At 46.5% G+C, this 20,307-nt stretch overlaps 2 protein-coding genes across 3 annotated transcripts in view; one reads left to right on the top strand and one right to left on the bottom strand.

The window, feature by feature from the left end:
- Nucleotides 1-8,944, top strand: part of LOC103230917 (kinesin-like protein KIF28P) — a 70,474-nt gene extending 61,530 nt beyond the window's left edge. The window contains exons 15-21 of the mRNA XM_073011409.1: nt 54-328; nt 1,689-1,823; nt 3,433-3,599; nt 3,820-3,926; nt 4,166-4,310; nt 4,609-4,799; nt 8,789-8,944. Coding sequence (XP_072867510.1) covers nt 54-328; nt 1,689-1,823; nt 3,433-3,599; nt 3,820-3,926; nt 4,166-4,310; nt 4,609-4,799; nt 8,789-8,944 — 1,176 coding nt within the window. The remainder of the gene's footprint in view (nt 1-53; nt 329-1,688; nt 1,824-3,432; nt 3,600-3,819; nt 3,927-4,165; nt 4,311-4,608; nt 4,800-8,788) is intronic.
- Nucleotides 8,945-13,860: 4,916 nt separating this feature from the next.
- The window catches only part of SCCPDH (saccharopine dehydrogenase (putative)), a 54,225-nt gene continuing 47,778 nt past the window's right edge, over nt 13,861-20,307 (bottom strand). For both annotated transcript variants that reach the window (XM_007990038.3, XM_007990037.3), the window contains 3 exons: nt 20,180-20,291; nt 15,536-15,617; nt 13,861-14,480 (listed from right to left, as the gene is read on the bottom strand). In XM_007990038.3, coding sequence (XP_007988229.1) covers nt 14,375-14,480; nt 15,536-15,617; nt 20,180-20,291 — 300 coding nt within the window. In that variant the 3' untranslated portion in view covers nt 13,861-14,374. The remainder of the gene's footprint in view (nt 14,481-15,535; nt 15,618-20,179; nt 20,292-20,307) is intronic.

Raw genomic sequence — 20,307 nt, 5'->3', positions numbered from 1 at the left:
GTTAAGAGCAGCAGATGAAATCAAACACTGGTGACATACCTCTATGTTTCCAGGTATGGATATGGTCAAAAGCCAAGTTCATCAACAGGAAATTCCTAATGGAGGAACTTTACCAGCGCTTTCTAGATGGAGATAACAGCCCTGTGGCTCAAGAAGACGACCCTTTCTGGGATCCTGTCGAGGTCGTCCACTTGGGCTCAGCTCACGTCTGGCTCCAGTCACTGGCCTACTGCATGAAGCTGGAGGAGCAAGTGGAGTTTCTGAACTGTGACGGGCTGGAGGAGGCGGTGCTGCACATCTGCATAGCACCCTGCTCCCCGACAGGACAGTGAGTGTTTCCTTCCCCTGCCTACTTCTGGGTCAGTCGCACACAGAAAAGCCAGAGCAAGCCTGAGTTCTCCTGACGGGGTGGCCAACCTGGTACCCTGAACAGGTCATTCATAAGACAAACGAAAGAGCTCATTCATTCACCATCTGGCCTCAACAAATTTGATTTTTGCTCTCCCCTGGGGACCTAAGGAATGAGGAGGACATCTAGCAAAGAGGCAGGTGTAGTAGAAAGAGTCCTGGACAAAACCAAAAGAGCTAGGTGGGTTCCAAACAATGGACCCTCAGGAGAGAAGCCAAGTGGACTGCGGGGCCTCCCCAGCCACACTCCCTTCCTGGCCCTGTGGGCCTGGCATCTGCCGCAGGGGACGCTTTCCCATGCTGAAGTCCCAACCTGCTTCAGGAGCCAGAAGTAGAAGCTGATTTTCCAGCTCAGCCCTTTTCTTGAGGTAGGGACTGTGAAGCCCGACCTCATTCTGCGCTGTCACCTGACGTTTCTGTGGGCACAGGCTTTGTTCTGAGCTATCAGCTCTGTCCTACACATTGCCTCCTTACCCTTTACTGTCCTTTCTGGATACTCATCTGTTTTCCCTCTTTAGGCCACAGGCAGTTTTTACAAAAGCTAAAGTCTTTGAGCAATCCTAAGCCAAGAGGCCAGTGGGGCGTGGTCTGGGTGCCAGGGCTCTCACAGGCACTCAGTGCAACCTTTCCACCTTTCTGAAGAAGAAATCAGCTCAAGAAGAGAACCTCAAGCTTCCATGACCAAGAAACCAAACTGCCCAACAACTCACTGCCTTTACCCCAAGCAGCGCTCTGATCACACGTTGTATTTCCTGTTGCAAATTAATGAATTTAATTGGAAAGGTTTCAGACTTTGTGAGCCTGGTTGATAGGACAGCAGTCCCTTGTTGGAAAGCTGTCCACGTCAGTGTCTGAGCTTGTAGGCCTGGGGTTCTCTCTTGATATAAAGAAACAGAGGAAAAGGAAAATGACCACCGGAGAGGCTGCATCTGGGCGGCCGCTGGCTTTCCCACTCTGTCCCACTGGGGATCTACTTAAGTCTTCAGTGTGAGTTTAGCATCCACATCTGTGTGCATCTATCGCATGAGACTGTCTTCCTTTTCCTCCAGGCAGGGAGATTCTTCAGAAGGCCTGGTCTTACTTTGACGTGCCAGGGTAACGGGCTCTTGTTTGGTGCCTCTTGAGTGCATGAATGAACTCTGCTGTTGGTGATATTACCTATCCTGTCTTCAGTGAAATTAGCTCTCTTAAGGATTCTGTTTAATCCCCTTAACATCACAATCTTAACTTGCTTGGACCCAGCCTAACCCGAGGTCAACGTTCACCTCTTCTGTTTGTAGAACGCATGGCGAGGAGGATGTGGTTATCGACCCTTTGGAGCTGCTAGGCAAGAGGATGGATTTTCAGATTCACATTGTCCGGTGTCTTGGTGTCAGCTGGATGAAGGAAGATGCAAAGCGGGGCATTCAGATAGGGTGCCAGCCTGCACCGCGGAACACAGCCACACACGCCATCTGCCATGCGGCCCCGGGGGAGGCAGCCCAGTCTTCCTTCAAGTTTTAAAAATGAGCTTATCACAAAGTTTTCTTAAGTTTCTGTTTAACTTGAAGATGACTATTTCCTCATTTATTTAATAGAGGAGGTTTCTCTGTTTAAGATGACTATTTCCCTCACAGTTTCTCTGTTTAGCTTTAAGATGACTATTTCCCTCACAGTTTCTCTGTTTAGCTTTAAGATGACTATTTCCCTCACAGTTTCTCTGTTTAGCTTTAAGATGACTATTTCCCTCACAGTTTCTCTGTTTAACTTTAAGATGACTATTTCCCTCACAGTTTCTCTGTTTAACTTTAAGATGACTATTTCCCATCTATTTAATAGAGGGGCTACACACCTCTTCAGGTCTCTGGCCTGTGGCCAGTGTGTACTGAACTTTTTACAGAACTGAAGCAGAAATTCTAATTATCAGAAAGAATATCCAGTAAAACCATATTATCTAAGCAAAACAGTTTCTGGGTTTTAGTTGGAAACAAAAGAACCATATTATGATATGGCAGAAGCATCAGATATGCTTAAACAAACTAGGCTAAAAGGATACTGAAAGATAACGCAGGCCATGTGCGGTGGCTCATGCCTGTAATCCCAGCACTTTGGGAGGCCGAGGATGGCAGATCACTTGAGGTCAGGAGTTTGAGACCAGCCTGCCAACATGGTGAAACCCCTGCTCTACTAAAAATAGAAAAATTAGCCAGGCGCAGTGGCATATGCCTGTAATCCCAGCTACTTGGGAGGCTAAGGCAGGAGAATCGCTTGAACCCCAGAGGGAGAGGTTGCAGTGAGCCGAGATCACTCCAGCCTGGGCGACAGAGTGAGACTCCGCGAAGACAGACAGACAGACAGATAGAAAGAAAGAAAGAAAGAAAAGAAAGGAAAGAAAGGAAAGAAGAGAAAGAAAAGAAAGAAGAGAGAGAGAGAGAGAAAGAGAGAGAAAGAAAGAAAAGGCAATAAAGGGAGACTCTGAAGAACAAAAACTAAATCACTGCTTCACATGGAAAATCAACCATTTTTGATTATCTAAGTAGAAGGGATTTATTGAAATCCGTTTTGTTTGTTTTTTGTTTTTGAGACAGAGTCTCTCGCTCTGTCGCCCAGGCTGGAGTGCAGTGGAGTGCAGCAATCTCAGCTCACTGCAACCTCCGCCTCCTGCGCTCAGCCTCCTGAGTAGCTGGAACTACAGGCATGCACCACCATACCCACCTAATTTTTGTATTTTTTACAGAGATGGTGTTTTACCATGTTGCCCAGGCTGAATTCCTGGGCTCAAGCAATCTGCCTGTCTCAGCCTCCCAAAATGCTGAGATTACAGGCGTGAGCCATTGAGCCCAGTCTGGCCTTTTAACAATTTTATTATTATCTATATAGTGATGATATCCATGTTGAACAAGGTGCTGGAGGTTGATAAACATGAAAATCAATCACAGGTCATCTTTTATCTGACACATGGGCTGTAAATCTTTGGCTCATCTGTCCCTTTTCTTTACAAATGTGTCCCTTCTGGTTTTAAATTTTGTTTTATGTTTTTCTCAGGTACAGAATTTATGACCTTCCAAACACTATCTATACCAAACCTGTATGGAGAAGTGTGAATCCACAAATTGAAGAGACTGTCCAATTTGCAGCCTTAACTGCATCTCAAGAGTTTCTGAATTATCTGCAGACAAATGCCCTTATTGTTGACCTATGGGGCCTTCAAGGTACCTTGCTCACTTATTCTTTCATCAGATATACCATACATTGAGGGCTGCAGAAGAGGTAGAGAAGCGAGGTAGTCAGGGTCCTAACAGCGGTGGGCCAGAGCCATCTGTTCCCCTGGGCTCCCGGGTTCTCGTCCAGCAGGGTGGTTACTTTAACAATGACTCTGGAGCTGGGCGACTGGGATGTTTCTTTCTTTGACTGTGTCTCTCCCCACTACAGAAGGCTGCACCGAGCTGAGCTGCTCTCAGCTGGGCCTCATGGTCACAGATGAAGGCCACATCCTGGTAGACACCAAGAAAATTTCCACTGTGAAGGATCCAAGCCAGGTGTATACATATGACATTAAAATGGGCATCCCAGGTGGCTAGAAAATCTCTGACTGACAGCTGCTTGACGTTCCTTCCCCCTTAACAAACGTTTTATTTATTTACTCCTGTGTACCCTGAGGGGCTTAAACCCTACTCACCATACACACATTTGATTTTCCCATGGTTGCAAACATTGCCCGTCTCAAAGGATATGCAGATGATACAGCAAAAGATGAAACTGACATGTTTTCTTGTAGGCGGCCTCAAACCAGATACCAGAACTTCATCTGAAGCTGCTCAAGCTAGAGCAGGAGACAGAGCTGCTCAGGAACATCAACAGAGCCCTGAGAGAGGAGAACGTGCTTCTCCAAGAATCACTTGCGAAAACTGCTTCTGGGCAAGGTGAGAGACTGCTCCAGGCTTGGCTGTTTAGCTTATCCCTTGCCTCCTACATTTGTGATGTATATTTGCCTTTTAATAAACAAACTTTTAAATGAGTTAATTCACATCTTGTTTCATAAACAGAAAATGCAGGACATTTCTTTTCTTCTGCCCTGTGAGATTTCTCATTTCCCTTGGATGGATCCAAACTGGTGCCTGATAAATGCTGATGTAGTAGAATGCCACCAAAATAAATAAATATAGAGATGCCCGAAGAAAGAGATCCATACATCAACGCTGCCTTTTCTTGCCACCTCAGCCCAGAAGCCTTCCGACACTCTGAAGGTCAGCGGGATGACTGCACAACTGCTCTCCGCCAGGGACACAAGTCAAATGTGCACACAGCAAGCCGGCTCCGACCGAGAACTCGCCCAGGCTCTGAAGGTGTTCTACCAAAGCATGAACACAGCAAGAGGGCAGCTTTTCAGACTCAGACGGTATAAACCTCCTGTAAGTAACTGGCATCCCGGGAGCACACAGAAGTTCTTTCCATCCAATTTAGACACTTGATGTAACTGTACTTCCTGAGCTTGGAGATGTGTGTGCTGACATGGAAGGGCAAGGCCAGGAGGCCTTGCTTGACCTGCTCCGTGAGCGCGAATCCACCGCCCTCTCAGGCCGCCAGCCGTCTCTGCTCTGACCTTTTTATTTTAGTGCCACATCCGGCTGGTTCCATGCAACCATGTCACTGCATGATTGACATCCATTCACTTTACAATACAATATACAGACTACCCTGTTCGGTTTATCATTATAAAACCAAATGTAATTCATCATACTAAGAGACTACAAGATAAAATAACTTGATGACTTCAACAGATGCAGAAAAAGCATGTGACCAAATTAAACATCTTATGACAATAAAAATTTTTGGCAAACTAGGAATAAAATGGACATTCCTTAATCTGATAAAGGCAAAATCTTAAGACAGACGCACAGTGGACAAAATGCTCAGTGACCAATGACTGAAAGTGTCTCCTTTCGGCTCAGGCCAGGGATGCCAGCTCTCTTGACATCTGTCCTTTAGGTTCTAGCCAGTGCAGTAAGGCGAGAAATACAAAGTATGATTGGAAAGGAAAAGAAAAGAAATTACAATAATAGCATACACTTATGTAACACTAAGTGCTTTGCATTTACTGACTCGATTCTCACAGCAACTCTATGAGGCAGGTACTATTATTCACCTTATTTTACAGTTCATGGAACATGTCTAAAGACACGTCACTCGTCTGTGGCAGGGCTGAGGTCCAGACCCCAGTTCCCGAGTCTGTACTCTCCCACCACACTGCGCTGCCTCTAGTATTATCCCAGATGACATGCTTGTATAGACAGAACTCCCCAAGAATTTATAAATGAATTACAAAGTTGCTGGATACAAAAATCAAGATTTAAAAATTAACTGTATTTGAATATAACAGCAGCAAGCAGAAAATTACTTTTAAAATAAAAGACACCATTGATAACTGCATCAAATATATGGAATACTTAGGCCTATAGCTGACATTGAATATGTAGGAGTTGTATGGAGAAAATTTTAAAACTTATTTGAGAGATGTCTGAAAGGATATAAATAGAGAAATTGACATCTCTCTGTGGTTTGGAAGATTTGTTACTGTACATCTGTCAACTCTCCCGGAAGAGTCAGTGCAATTCCAATGAAATGTAATATAACCTAACAAGATAATTCTACAATTTGTATGGAACTGCAAAAGTAAAACCTAGCCAGGATGAGAGCAGACCCAAGAACAGGACAGAAACACTTGCCCTACCTGACATCAACACTTCATTTCAATGCCGCTGTAACAGAGGCAGTAAGGTCCGGTGTTGGCCCAAAGATAGATAAATCACCAAAGAAAAAGAACAGAAAGCTCAGAAACAGATTTATTCAGGACTACAGACTTGATATACAAGCAAGAGGAACTGCAAATCAATGTGGCAAGGATGGACTTTTCAATAAACAGTGCTAGGGGAATTAGGAATATGTATGGGGAAAAATGAAACTGGATTCCTATCTAAAACTACCCCAGAAATCAATTTCAGGTGAAAATTAAAGAGCTAAATGTGGACGACACAGCCCGCATGCTTTTATTTATTTATTTATTTATTTATTTATTTATTTATTTATTTAAGTATTTTAAAAATAGAGATGGGGTCTTGTTATGTTGCCCAGGCTGGTCTTGAACTCCTAGCTTCAAGCAATCCTCCAGCCTCAGCCTCCCAAAGTGCTGGAATTACAGGCATCAGCCACCATGCCCTGCCTCTAATACTTTCAGAAGATACTTTAAGAGGTTGTCTTTACGACCTCACAGTGGAAAAGGATTTCTTATGCATCACACACACACACACACACACACACACACACACACACACACACCCCTAGCTTTAAAGAGGGAGACTGGTAAGTTCAGCTAAATTAAAATGGTGAACTTTGTCCATCAAAAGACACCAAATGAAAGAGCCAGAAGGAATGGGAAAAGTTCTTTGTAACACATTTAACATATAATGAACTAATATCCAAAATAAAGAACTACTACTAACCAAAAAGAAAAATAGACAACCCAGCAGAAAAAAAAAAATGGTCAAAAGATTTGAACAGGAACATCACCAAAGAGGAGATTAAAAATGCCAATAAATACATGGAAAAGTGCTTCATCGCATTAATAGTTTGGAAAATACTAACTGATACCACCATAAGATACCATTATTAACCTTCCATACTGGCAAAAATTAAAAAGCCTGACAATATCAAGTTTTGGTGAAGACATGAAGTAACAGAAACTCTCATGGATGGCTGAGAGGAGTATAAATTGGTACAACCATTTAAAAATTATTTGGCATTTACTTATGAAAAGTTGAAGATACTAGAACCCAGAAGCCTGCAGTTCAACTCTTCCCTCCTTCACGGGGGAACCAGTTCTGCAGAGAATCAAGCCCTAATGCCTCAGGCAGAGTTCTCAAGGTGGGCCCTATGGCCTGGCAGCTTCGGCAGCATCTAGGAGCGTGTCAGAAATGCAAATTCCAGGGCCCCACCCCAGACCTACTGAACCAGAATCTCTGGGTGTGAGGCCTGGTAACATGTGTTTCAACAAACCCTCTCCATGATTCTGCCTTCAAGTTGGAGAACCTACTGCACTGAGGCATCTGGCGTATGAAATACGCTAACTCTGTCATACACGTCTAGGATGGCACTAGTTACACAGCTTTCTTGAAAGAACAGAGAAAATAGTTATTCAGATCACTTCTGTTCTGTGGTTGAGATGAGGGGCCAGTTGAAAGACACTGCAGCAATCTTAGTTCATGTGCACTGCTGTTCATAAAGCCCTCTTCCATAGTAGCCCCAAACCGGAAACATTCCTAATATACGTTCACAGAAGGCGGTAAATGTTGGCCCCTCCATGCTGTATAACACTACATTGCCATGAAAATAATGAACAACAGCCACAGGCAACAAGAACAGTGTCCCAACAGTGATGGAAACCAAGTTACGAAAGATGACATCCAATGCGATTCTATAAATATTCAAAGAGGGCAAAATAGACAGTTCAGGGATATACTCCAGGTGGCAAAACTACTGAGAAAGGCAAGAAAACGGGGACCACACAAGTCAGGCTGGCAGTTGCTTCTGGGACGGGGAGGAGGTGACAGGAGGCGTTCCAGGCAGTGGGCTCGCTAGAGCAGGTGTGTTCACTTCATGCCGATCAATACATTTAGGTTACTTTTTTGGTCTACATATCTCACAATAAAAAAGAATAACTGGTTAAATGAAAGACCCCATAAACAGAATTTCAAATAAACCACAGCCTGGAAAATATATTAGTATTATTTAGCAAGCATTAGTATTCAGAACAAACAATTACTTTTAAGATTAAAAAAAGATAATATGTTGGAAAGCACATTAGAAAAAAATCGGCAAAGGATATGAACAGGCATTTCGCTAATACTCAGGGAAAGAGAAACTGAATCCCGGTGCCACGTCATACTACCTGCTCTCTGCCGTTCTCATTTTCAGCCAGTGCGGTGCCATCTCCTCCACCATCTGTCTCCAGGACTCTGCCCCAGGGGATCCCCAGTTCTCAGGGGCACTTGCTTCCACCGGTCAGGGGAAGCACTGGGAAAACCCTACCAATGGGAGAGCTCCCACATCCACTGGCTCCTTAAGCCTCCTTTAGTACTCCTTCGACAGTGTAAAACACTATGTAAGTAACATTCCAACTGAAAATATCTGAATTACCTCACCAGTTTTCCCTACTGGCAGTAACTTAGGGTCACCCGAAACACAGCCGCTCTGAGGTGACGCTCTGCCTCGGCTAGCAGCTTTCAAATGCAGTATACTATCCCTGAGGGGAACTTACTGGGCACCCCACTCACATACACACAATATTCTTTACTCTGATGACATGAAGTCTATCACTATCATTTTTTTCACTTTTTTTTTTTAGGAAGATGATCAAATGCTTCGACCATTCGTAAACCAACGGTCACAGATGTTCAAGGATTTGGGGGATCTACTTGAATCCAGCTTGTGGAAGCTGAAAAGGGATGTTGCTCTTACAGTGAAAAAGAAGAGAGAATATTTACTGCATGTCAAACAGTGAAGACACACCCACTGAAAACTGAAGATACTCAAGCTTCGAGTTGTGAAGATGATTTGTGTAGCTAACAAGCTTACCTCATTTCCCACTTACTTTACCTATTTCTTCTACCAGTTTTAAGCAAAACCTTCTTTCCATGTGATTGTAAATCATCTCTGTAACCTAAAGGCTGCTTGAATGGCCCTCCGTTCCTGATGCATAGAGGGGAACCACACACACTGGGGTCTATTTGAGGTTGGAGGGTGGGAGGAGGGAAGAGGGCGAATGATTAGCACTCGGAGCTCTGGGATCAGACTGCCGAGGTGAAATCCTGGTTGAGTCCATCACTTACTAACTGCAGGATTTGGGGCCACTGACTTGCCCTCTCTAAGCCCCTCTTTCCTCATTTGTTTTATGGGAAGGATAACAGTATTTATTGCAAATGGTTAATGAACGTAAAGCACTTAGAACAGTGCCTGAAACACAGACGTGATTGATAAGCATTCACCATTAATATTTTTATGGTAAACAGTTCAAAACTTCAAATGAAGCTCTTTTATCTATATTGCTTGCTGTCAGACCTACAGACAATGGTTATTCCATGTCTCTCATTTTGTATCTTGCTCTGAGCAAGTCTGAATTCTACCTTTACTTATTATTCTCTTCTCATAAGTTTATCTGAAATACTGTTATGTTCGATTTTTTCAGCAGCAGGAGTGCCCATATGATGGGACCTTTTCAGTGTAGGGTCTGCGGTTCAAGGATTATAACTGTTAGTGAAAACTCTGTTAGGAGTTAGTCTATCTTGAAGCCAATCTTGATTCCACAAATTGACTGATGGGTGTTAGTCAAGGATACGATAAAAAGCTCAACACCACTGATCATTAGAGAAATGCAAACCCAAACCACAATGAGACACCCTCTCACACTAGTCAGAATGGCTATTACTAAAAAGTCAAAAAATAAAAGATGCTAGGTTGGACGTGGTGGCTCATGCCTGTAATCCCAGCACTTTGGGAGGCTGAGGCAGGCGGATCACCTGAGGTCGGGAGTTTGAGATCAGCCTGACCAATGTGGAGAAACTCTGACTCTACTAAAAATACAAAATGAGCCGGGCATGGTGGCACATGCTTGTAATCCCAGCTAATCGGGAGGCTAAGGCAGGAGAATCACTTGAACCCAGGAGGCAGAGGTTGTGGTGAGCCAAGATCGTGCCATTGCACTCCAGCCCAGGCAACAAGAGCAAATCTCCGTCTCAAAATACAAACAAAACTAGATGCTGGCGAGGTTGCAGCAAAAAAGGAATGCTTACACACTGTTGGTGAAAGTATAAATTAGTTCAACCGTTGTGGAAAACAGTGTGGTTATTCCTCAAAGACCTCAAAACAAGTACCTTCCGACCCAGCAATCCCATTACTGTGCATATACCCAAAGGAATGTAAGTTGTTCTATTATAAAGGCACACACGTGTGTATGTTCACTGCAGCACTATTCACAATAGCAAAGACATGGAATCAACCTAGAAGTCCATCAATAGTAGACTGGACACAGAAAATGTGGTTCATATACACCACGGAATGCCACATAGCCACAAAAAGAATGAGATCATGTCCTTTGCAGGAACATGGATGGTGCTGGAGGTCATTATCCTCAGCAAACTAACGCCAACTAATGCAAGAACAGAAAACCAAATACCACATGTTCTCACTTACAAGTGGGAGCTAAGTGACGGCAACACATGGACAGAGGGAACAACACACACTGGGACCTCCCAGAGGGTGGAGAGTGGGTGGAAGGAGAGGGTCAGGAAAACTAACAAATGGGTACTAGGCTTAATACCTGGGTGACAAAATAATCTGTATGACAAACCCCCACGTCACTTTACCTATATAACAAACCTGCACATGCACCCCTGAACTTTAAAAAAAAAAACCTTTTGGGGCCAAAGACAGACTACTTCTTCTTTTTTTTTTTTTGAGATGGAGTCTTGCTCTGTTGCCCAGGCTGGAGTGCAGTGGTGTGATCTCAGCACACTGCAACTTCTACCTTCTGGGTTCAAGCAATTCTCCTGCCTCAGCCTCCCTGAGTAGCTGGGATTACCAGGCACCCGCCACCAGGCCCAGCTAATTTCTGTACTTTTAGTAGAGATGAGGTTTCACCATGTTGGTCAGGCTGGTCTCGAACTCCTGACATCAAGTGATACACCTGCCTCGGCCTCCCAAAGTGCTAGGATTACAGGCGTGAGCTACTGTGCCCAAACCGAAGACTTCTAATAACAACAGTAGTGATAATGTTGAAACTTAGTAAGTGCTTACACCATGTGTCAGGCACTAATCCAAGTGCTAACCATGTTAGCTCATTTAATTCTCACAATAATCCGATGAGGTTGAGTAACTTGCCTAGGCCATTGTAAACACAGATGCTGATGCCAGAGCCTGCATCCCTAACCATGATGACCTGCTGCCTGATGGTGCAGGACCGTCCCTGGGATGCCAGAGCCTGCATCCCTAACCATGATGACCTGCTGCCTGACGGTACAGGACTGTCCCTGGGATGCCAGAGCCTGCATCCGTAACCATGATGACCTGCTGCCTGATGGTGCAGGACCGTCCCTGGGATGCCAGAGCCTGCATCCCTAACCATGATGACCTGCTGCCTGACGGTACAGGACTGTCCCTGGGATGCCAGAGCCTGCATCCGTAACCATGATGACCTGCTGCCTGATGGTGCAGGACCGTCCCTGGGATGCCAGAGCCTGCATCCCTAACCATGATGACCTGCTGCCTGACGGTACAGGACTGTCCCTGGGATGCCAGAGCCTGCATCCCTAACCATGATGACCTGCTGCCTGATGGTGCAGGACCGTCCCTGGGATGCCAGAGCCTGCATCCCTAACCATGATGACCTGCTGCCTGACGGTACAGGACTGTCCCTGGGATGCCAGAGCCTGCATCCGTAACCATGATGACCTGCTGCCTGATGGTGCAGGACCGTCCCTGGGATGCCAGAGCCTGCATCCCTAACCATGATGACCTGCTGCCTGACGGTACAGGACTGTCCCTGGGATGCCAGAGCCTGCATCCCTAACCATGATGACCTGCTGCCTGATGGTGCAGGACTGTCCCTGGGATGCCAGAGCCTGCATCCCTAACCATGATGACCTGCTGCCTGACGGTGCAGGACCATCCCTGGGAGTCCTGGCTGATATGCAGAAAAAATCAGGAAGGAGAAAATAAGGGGGTGACAACCTCACTCCCTGCTCCCTAAAATACGAAGTTAAGGAAGTCAAATGGGATGACGCTGAAGCTGCACTGGCAGAAGAGGCTGTCAAGGGCTCCAAAAAGGAACCTCTCTAGAAAGCCAAGGGAATCTGGGCTAGTGATTTCAGCTTAATAGCAGGGTCCAGAGATTCATACGGGAGGCATGGGTTTTGCTTGCAGCTCAGATCCTGACCACATACACAAGTGAACTGAAAAAACTGCTGTAACCCTGGAGCCCACGTGTGGAGCACCTTGTGGTGACAGCCAGGACAGGGTCAGCAAAGGCCTCACAGAACCCTGGTAAGACTCTGTCAGTGAGACACAGTAACAGTAGAGGCTGGGCAGACTCAGTTCAAAAGACAGAAGCCATTCCTACTCCCAGTGGCCAGGCCGAGGGAGGTCTTTTGAACTGAGCCTCAACATTTTTGATAATTAGCAGTTTACTCACCTGAGGTGAGTCATATACTTTCAGCAAATGGGAGCAGGCAGAACCTTGGGGGATGAAAAGGAAAATCAGGACGAGACACACACGTACCTCAAGCCGGGGGATGCGGTCACACTGCTACCTTCAGAATCAGGGTCAATGCTCGAGCATACATTGCAAAAGCTAGAAACAGGGACAGGATAGCTTCACCTAGCGGTTCCCAAAAGCGTATCAAAAACACAGAGGCTCCGACCTCCTGACCTCCTGAATGCAAACTCCTGGAGGCACTGAGGAGCCTGGAGGCACTGAGGAACCTGGAGGCACTGAGGAGCCTGGAGGCACTGAGGAGCCTGGAGGAACTGAGGAACCTGGAGGAACTGAGGAGCCTGGAGGAACTGAGGAACCTGGAGGAACTGAGGAGCCTGGAGGCACTGAGGAGCCTGGAGGCACTGAGGAACCTATTGCTGTTCTGTGACTCAGACGTGCAGCTCGTCGTCGCGGGCTCGATTGCTCCGGCACCGCTTTCTAATTTTAGAGCTGGTAAAACCTTTTCTAAGGTCCCACAAGTTAGGGCACAGCTGAAGATCTGTATCTTGTGACGACCAGGCCAGGACAGAGGAAGCAGAGGTAGGCTGGGCAGTACTACCACCAAGAATCCCCGTCTTCGAGTTAGATGCCCCCCTTCTTCTTACAGGCAGAGCAGAAGGGTCTCCCAAAACGAATCATAGTCCTAAATATTTCATGTTCCTCACTGTTTAGTAGAAATTCCATAAAGGAGTGGCTGTCTTGTTTAGGTAATGAACAACATGATTGTTATGTATATATGTGTTTATTATATGCTCATTACAAAAGGAAAAGTCTTTTGCCTTATTTTAGGGCTTCCATGTACAACCCTAGTTAAAATACAAAAAGGAAATTAGACAAAAATTCTGCTTAGGCAGTGGAAATTGACAGCAACTTATAAGCTGTATCCTTAAACCTAGTCACAGACATAGAATTAGGTAAAGATAAAAATGATAAGCCCACTTATAGGCAAGAAACAGGTTAGGCCACTTAAGCAGCACGTTTCTAGCACTATACAAATAGGCAGGCAGGTCCAAACGCTAAACCACCATTCAATTGACAACCTTTTATTTTTCAACTTAGGTAACAGTCCAAAATCAGTGTCCAAACGCTAAACCACCATTCAATTGACAACCCTTTATTTTTCAACTTAGGTAACAGTCCAAAATCAGTGTCCAAACGCTAAACCACCATTCAATTGACAACCCTTTATTTTTCAACTTAGGTAACAGTCCAAAATCAGTGTAGATGGGTGAAAAACTAGGCAAAAATAGCAAAGAGTGCAGTTTCATTTAGCAAAGGCTCAAGACGGCATGTGGAGACACTCACTGGAAGGTGAGATTGCCTTCCTGCTGTTCCTGTCGGACACTAACGCTGCTGTGCGCCCTCCGGGAGCAACGCTGCTGCAGCACAGGGTGGGCACCGCCTCCCCTTAGACCTGCCAGCTCATTCATGAAAACCTACCAGGAACATATCAGTGAAAAATACGTCAAATATGAGTTCTCTCTTATAAGCAATAAAATCACAAAATCAGCTGAGATTTGAAATTTAGGGTAAGCTAGGACAATTTCCTGCTTTTTAATATATAGATATTTTAGATTTGACAATCGTTTCCACATATACTCAGGCTTACAGAAGAGTTTCAAATATCAAATAGAGAAGCTGTTAATTCGCGCATGTTATGACTTCAGTTAATTCTTCCAGTGTTCAGACTTCAGAGCTGCTAATAACACTAAACTCAATACCGTGTTTGTTGAGTCTGTCAATCAACTTTGTTTTGGAAAAAGCTGCTCCAGGTGTGAAGACCCCGCCCCTAGAAAACAACAATAAGAAACAGTGCACTCAGCTCCTCTCCAGTCTCCTGTTTCACAGGCCTCACTATCAAACTGCTATAGAACCCATGAAAACCCGAGTCTTCTTGCTCATCACGGCTACCTTTGATTCCTTCCTAAAACCAGCCAAATGAGCAAGTAGTTATTCGTCAGGAGAAACCTGCACCACAGCCAACCCTATCTAGACTGGCTCCGTTCCTGGTGCTCCTGTTTTCATTCTATGCCTGTGTCCAAGGCGCACACTGTGCGCCATCACCCTGAAGAAACGCTGTTGTTTATAAGGACAGTCCTCAGACTCAGGGGGATTAAAGAAAGACCCGAATGGAATAAATTTAGGTAATCAATTATTATTAAAGTGTAAACAGAACTTAAATTGGATGAAAAAGAAGTTTTTAAAAATATGATAGCTAACATTCATAAATGCTAAATATTTTCAAGGGGGACCTAAGTATTTGAAACAATTGTATATAGGTTTTACTACGTACGAATTTTACTTTTTTAATCCTGTTTCGGGTCATGCCTGATTTGCTTCTCAGCAGCAGGACTCTGCTCATTTGAAAAGCCGGCCTTGTTTCAGGTGAGAGCTAAATGCTCCAGTAAGACAGGACGTCTGATCATCGTCTAGCCAGGATCCCATGGTTCCGCTTTTGCTGGTGTCAGGCAGGGTTAGCACTGCCAGCTGGGTGTAGTTCAGCACTGACTGGAGGCTCCTAGTAATACTACTTAACAACAGGGACCTGTTTTGTGTGGCTGACTCTGGACTTGAGCTACTTTGATAAAGAGCTGAAGTTAACTTATGGGTCTCCGACTTTTCTGTCTCCTCTCATTTACCTCCACAGTTGTTCCTCTGGGACCAGCTCTGGGCTGGTAAGAAGCTGTCCTTCTCAAAGTTTTAATTTACCTATATTTTTGGAGCAAAGGAACTGAACTATAAATGCTTATGTGCAAACCCAAAGCCTGAAAATCAAATCAAAATAAGCTAAAACATAACACAGATAAAAAAGATATCTTCTAATTGGAAGAAAACCAAACTTACGCCTTAGGCAGATCAGAAGCATCATTTAGAAGAGTCATGGCTGCCTGGACCATAGCTATGGGGGTAGCCACATAGCCAGCCTCTGCAGAAAACAGTTGATCAAGGAAAAAGAAAGCGTTCATGAAGTATCCATGCAACGACATCAAAAATCAAATGGCAGATTTCATATCTAACTCTAGGTGTGCAGATTTCTTTTCAATAGATACTCTAGTCACTTAACAAAAATAACATTTCCATAGTATTTATTAAGTGTTAGGAACTGTACTGTTTTAAATCTATTAAACTCATTTAATTTTCATAACAATTAAAGGTCAATATTATTTTTATCCCATAGAGAGAGAGGTTAAGTGACTCGCCCAAACTAACAGGTAGTGACTGAGCCAGAATCACACCCAGGCAGCTGGCTCCAGAGGCCGCGCTCCTACCCACTGCACTGCACTGCGCTGCTTCTGGACAATCACTGAAGCCAATGATCCAGAGGCCGCGCTCCCACCCACCCCCTGCACTGCACTGCGCTGCTTCTTGACAATCACTGAAGCCAATGATCCAGAGGCCGCGCTCCTACCCACTGCACTGCACTGCGCTGCTTCTGGACAATCACTGAAGCCAACGATCCAGAGGCCGCGCTCCCACCCACCCACTGCACTGCACTGCGCTGCTTCTGGACAATCACTGAAGCCAATGATCCAGAGGCCGCGCTCCCACCCACCCACTGCACTGCACTGCGCTGCTTCTGGACAATCACTGAAGCCAACGATCCAGAGGCCGCGCTCCCACCCACCCACTGCACTGCACTGCGCTGCTTCTGGACAATCACTGAAGCCAATGATCCAGAGGCCGCGCTCCCACCCACTGCACTGCACTGCACTGCGCTGCTTCTGGACAATCACTGAAGCCAATGATCCAGAGGCCGCGCTCCCACCCACCCACTGCACTGCACTGCGCTGCTTCTGGACAATCACTGAAGCCAATGATCCAGAGGCCGCGCTCCCACCCACTGCACTGCACTGCACTGCGCTGCTTCTTGACAATCACTGAAGCCAATGATCCAGAGGCCACGCTCCCACCCACTGCACTGCACTGCACTGCGCTGCTTCTTGACAATCACTGAAGCCAATGATCCAGAGGCCACGCTCCCACCCACTGCACTGCGCTGCTTCTTGACAATCACTGAAGCCAATGATCCAGAGGCCACGCTCCCACCCACTGCACTGCGCTGCTTCTTGACAATCACTGAAGCCAATGATCCAGAGGCCACGCTCCCACCCACTGCACTGCGCTGCTTCTTGACAATCACTGAAGCCAATGATCCAGAGGCCACGCTCCCACCCACTGCACTGCGCTGCTTCTTGACAATCACTGAAGCCAATGATCCAGAGGCCACGCTCCCACCCACTGCACTGCACTGCACTGCGCTGCTTCTGGACAATCACTGAAGCCAATGATCCAGAGGCCGCGCTCCCACCCACTGCACTGCACTGCACTGCGCTGCTTCTTGACAATCACTGAAGCCAATGATCCAGAGGCCGCGCTCCCACCCACCCACTGCACTGCGCTGCGCTGCTTCTGGACAATCACTGAAGCCAATGATCCAGAGGCCGCGCTCCCACCCACCCACTACACTGCACTGCGCTGCTTCTGGACAATCACTGAAGCCAATGATCCAGAGGCCGCGCTCCCACCCACCCCCTGCACTGCACTGCGCTGCTTCTTGACAATCACTGAAGCCAATGATCCAGAGGCCGCGCTCCTACCCACTGCACTGCACTGCGCTGCTTCTGGACAATCACTGAAGCCAACGATCCAGAGGCCGCGCTCCCACCCACCCACTGCACTGCACTGCGCTGCTTCTGGACAATCACTGAAGCCAATGATCCAGAGGCCGCGCTCCCACCCACCCACTGCACTGCACTGCGCTGCTTCTGGACAATCACTGAAGCCAACGATCCAGAGGCCGCGCTCCCACCCACCCACTGCACTGCACTGCGCTGCTTCTGGACAATCACTGAAGCCAATGATCCAGAGGCCGCGCTCCCACCCACTGCACTGCACTGCACTGCGCTGCTTCTGGACAATCACTGAAGCCAATGATCCAGAGGCCGCGCTCCCACCCACCCACTGCACTGCACTGCGCTGCTTCTGGACAATCACTGAAGCCAATGATCCAGAGGCCGCGCTCCCACCCACTGCACTGCACTGCACTGCGCTGCTTCTTGACAATCACTGAAGCCAATGATCCAGAGGCCACGCTCCCACCCACTGCACTGCACTGCACTGCGCTGCTTCTTGACAATCACTGAAGCCAATGATCCAGAGGCCACGCTCCCACCCACTGCACTGCGCTGCTTCTTGACAATCACTGAAGCCAATGATCCAGAGGCCACGCTCCCACCCACTGCACTGCGCTGCTTCTTGACAATCACTGAAGCCAATGATCCAGAGGCCACGCTCCCACCCACTGCACTGCGCTGCTTCTTGACAATCACTGAAGCCAATGATCCAGAGGCCACGCTCCCACCCACTGCACTGCGCTGCTTCTTGACAATCACTGAAGCCAATGATCCAGAGGCCACGCTCCCACCCACTGCACTGCGCTGCTTCTTGACAATCACTGAAGCCAATGATCCAGAGGCCACGCTCCCACCCACTGCACTGCACTGCACTGCGCTGCTTCTGGACAATCACTGAAGCCAATGATCCAGAGGCCGCGCTCCCACCCACTGCACTGCACTGCACTGCGCTGCTTCTTGACAATCACTGAAGCCAATGATCCAGAGGCCGCGCTCCCACCCACCCACTGCACTGCGCTGCGCTGCTTCTGGACAATCACTGAAGCCAATGATCCAGAGGCCGCGCTCCCACCCACCCACTACACTGCACTGCGCTGCTTCTGGACAATCACTGAAGCCAATGATCCAGAGGCCGCGCTCCCACCCACTGCACTGCACTGCGCTGCTTCTTGACAATCACTGAAGCCAATGATCCAGAGGCCACGCTCCCACCCACTGCACTGCACTGCACTGCGCTGCTTCTTGACAATCACTGAAGCCAATGATCCAGAGGCCACGCTCCCACCCACTGCACTGCGCTGCTTCTTGACAATCACTGAAGCCAATGATCCAGAGGCCACGCTCCCACCCACTGCACTGCGCTGCTTCTTGACAATCACTGAAGCCAATGATCCAGAGGCCACGCTCCCACCCACTGCACTGCACTGCACTGCGCTGCTTCTGGACAATCACTGAAGCCAATGATCCAGAGGCCGCGCTCCCACCCACCCCCTGCACTGCACTGCGCTGCTTCTTGACAATCACTGAAGCCAATGATCCAGAGGCCGCGCTCCCACCCACTGCACTGCACTGCGCTGCTTCTTGACAATCACTGAAGCCAATGATCCAGAGGCCGCGCTCCCACCCACCCACTGCACTGCACTGTGCTGCTTCTTGACAATCACTGAAGCCAATGATCCTGGGTTTTTTGTTTCTCTATTAATACACTGAGCCGATCCCTATCTGTATTCACACACTTCACTTAAAAACAACAACAAAAAACCCTCTCAATTTTTTTCTTAAAGAAAATGACTAAACACGAGTAACTTAAAAAAATGTTTATAAACAAGTGGAACGTTAGCATTTATAATCCTGTCAAATAATGAAAATAGAGTCAACTTACCTTAAAAAGTCAGGTGGGAATCTGAGAAAAGGGCAAGATGGAAACATACTATCATCTGGCTTGATTAAAATCCCCCGTGGGCCAGGCATGGCAGTTCATGCCTGTAATCCCAACACTGAGGATTGAAGGCTGAGGCAGGAGGATTGCTCGAGCCCAGCCTAGACAACATAGTGAGACCCCGTCTCAATAAAGAATAATAGCCTGTGACCTATCAGGGCTGACAGTAATTATACCACAGTTCACAAGTGGACCTGTCTGTCTCTGACAGTAATTATACCACAGTTCACAAGTGGACCTGTCTGTCTCTGACAGTAATTATACCACAGTTCACAAGTGGACCTGTCTGTCTCTGACAGTAATTATACCACAGTTCACAAGTGGACCTGTCTGTCTCTGACAGTAATTATACCACAGTTCACAAGTGGACCTGTCTGTCTCTGACAGTAATTATACCACAGTTCACAAGTGGACCTGTCTCTGCACAGTTCTCTAAAATGTATAGCAAAAGTTCTTGAACGTTTTTGGGCAACATTCTTTTAACAACCTATCAGAAGCCATTCCCTTCCCTTGAAAAGTGCACGTGTGCATACACATTTTACAAACAATGTCAGGGTGTTCGGAGACTAAAGAAATCCTAGACCACAGATTTGACTGATGTTATAATTACATTGCTTGCATATGAGACTCAAACAGGTAAATACCAAACAATCCCTTTTCCTATTAATACTAATTAAAATTTGCCATTCGGAATTATTGAATCATACTCCAAAAAAAGCCAGAGGGAAGGATGCACTAATAAAATTGGATTATATCAATAATTTCAATCTTCTTTTGACAGAATAATTTTAAGTTGCTTAATTTGTACAAATGTATTTCTAAAACAAGCTTTAAAAAGAATATATTGTAATGGCATTCTACTTTACAGCTAAGGGTACAAAATTCCCAAGCAATCTTAAGTGATATGTGAAATACCTGGTCCTTTCACCTGCGTACAGATTTTGATATTTGGTTTGTTCTTATCAGTACCGATGCCTTGGCTGTATCCTTGACCAAAGAATGTCAATGTGAATGAGGCAGCATCGATCTGTGAAAGAGAAAGC

This window comes from Chlorocebus sabaeus, chromosome 25 (genome assembly GCF_047675955.1).
Source record: "Chlorocebus sabaeus isolate Y175 chromosome 25, mChlSab1.0.hap1, whole genome shotgun sequence".
Lineage (NCBI taxonomy): Eukaryota > Metazoa > Chordata > Mammalia > Primates > Cercopithecidae > Chlorocebus > Chlorocebus sabaeus.
Note: the sequence above shows the minus strand (reverse complement) of the source record. Positions and strands in the feature narration are given on the sequence as shown.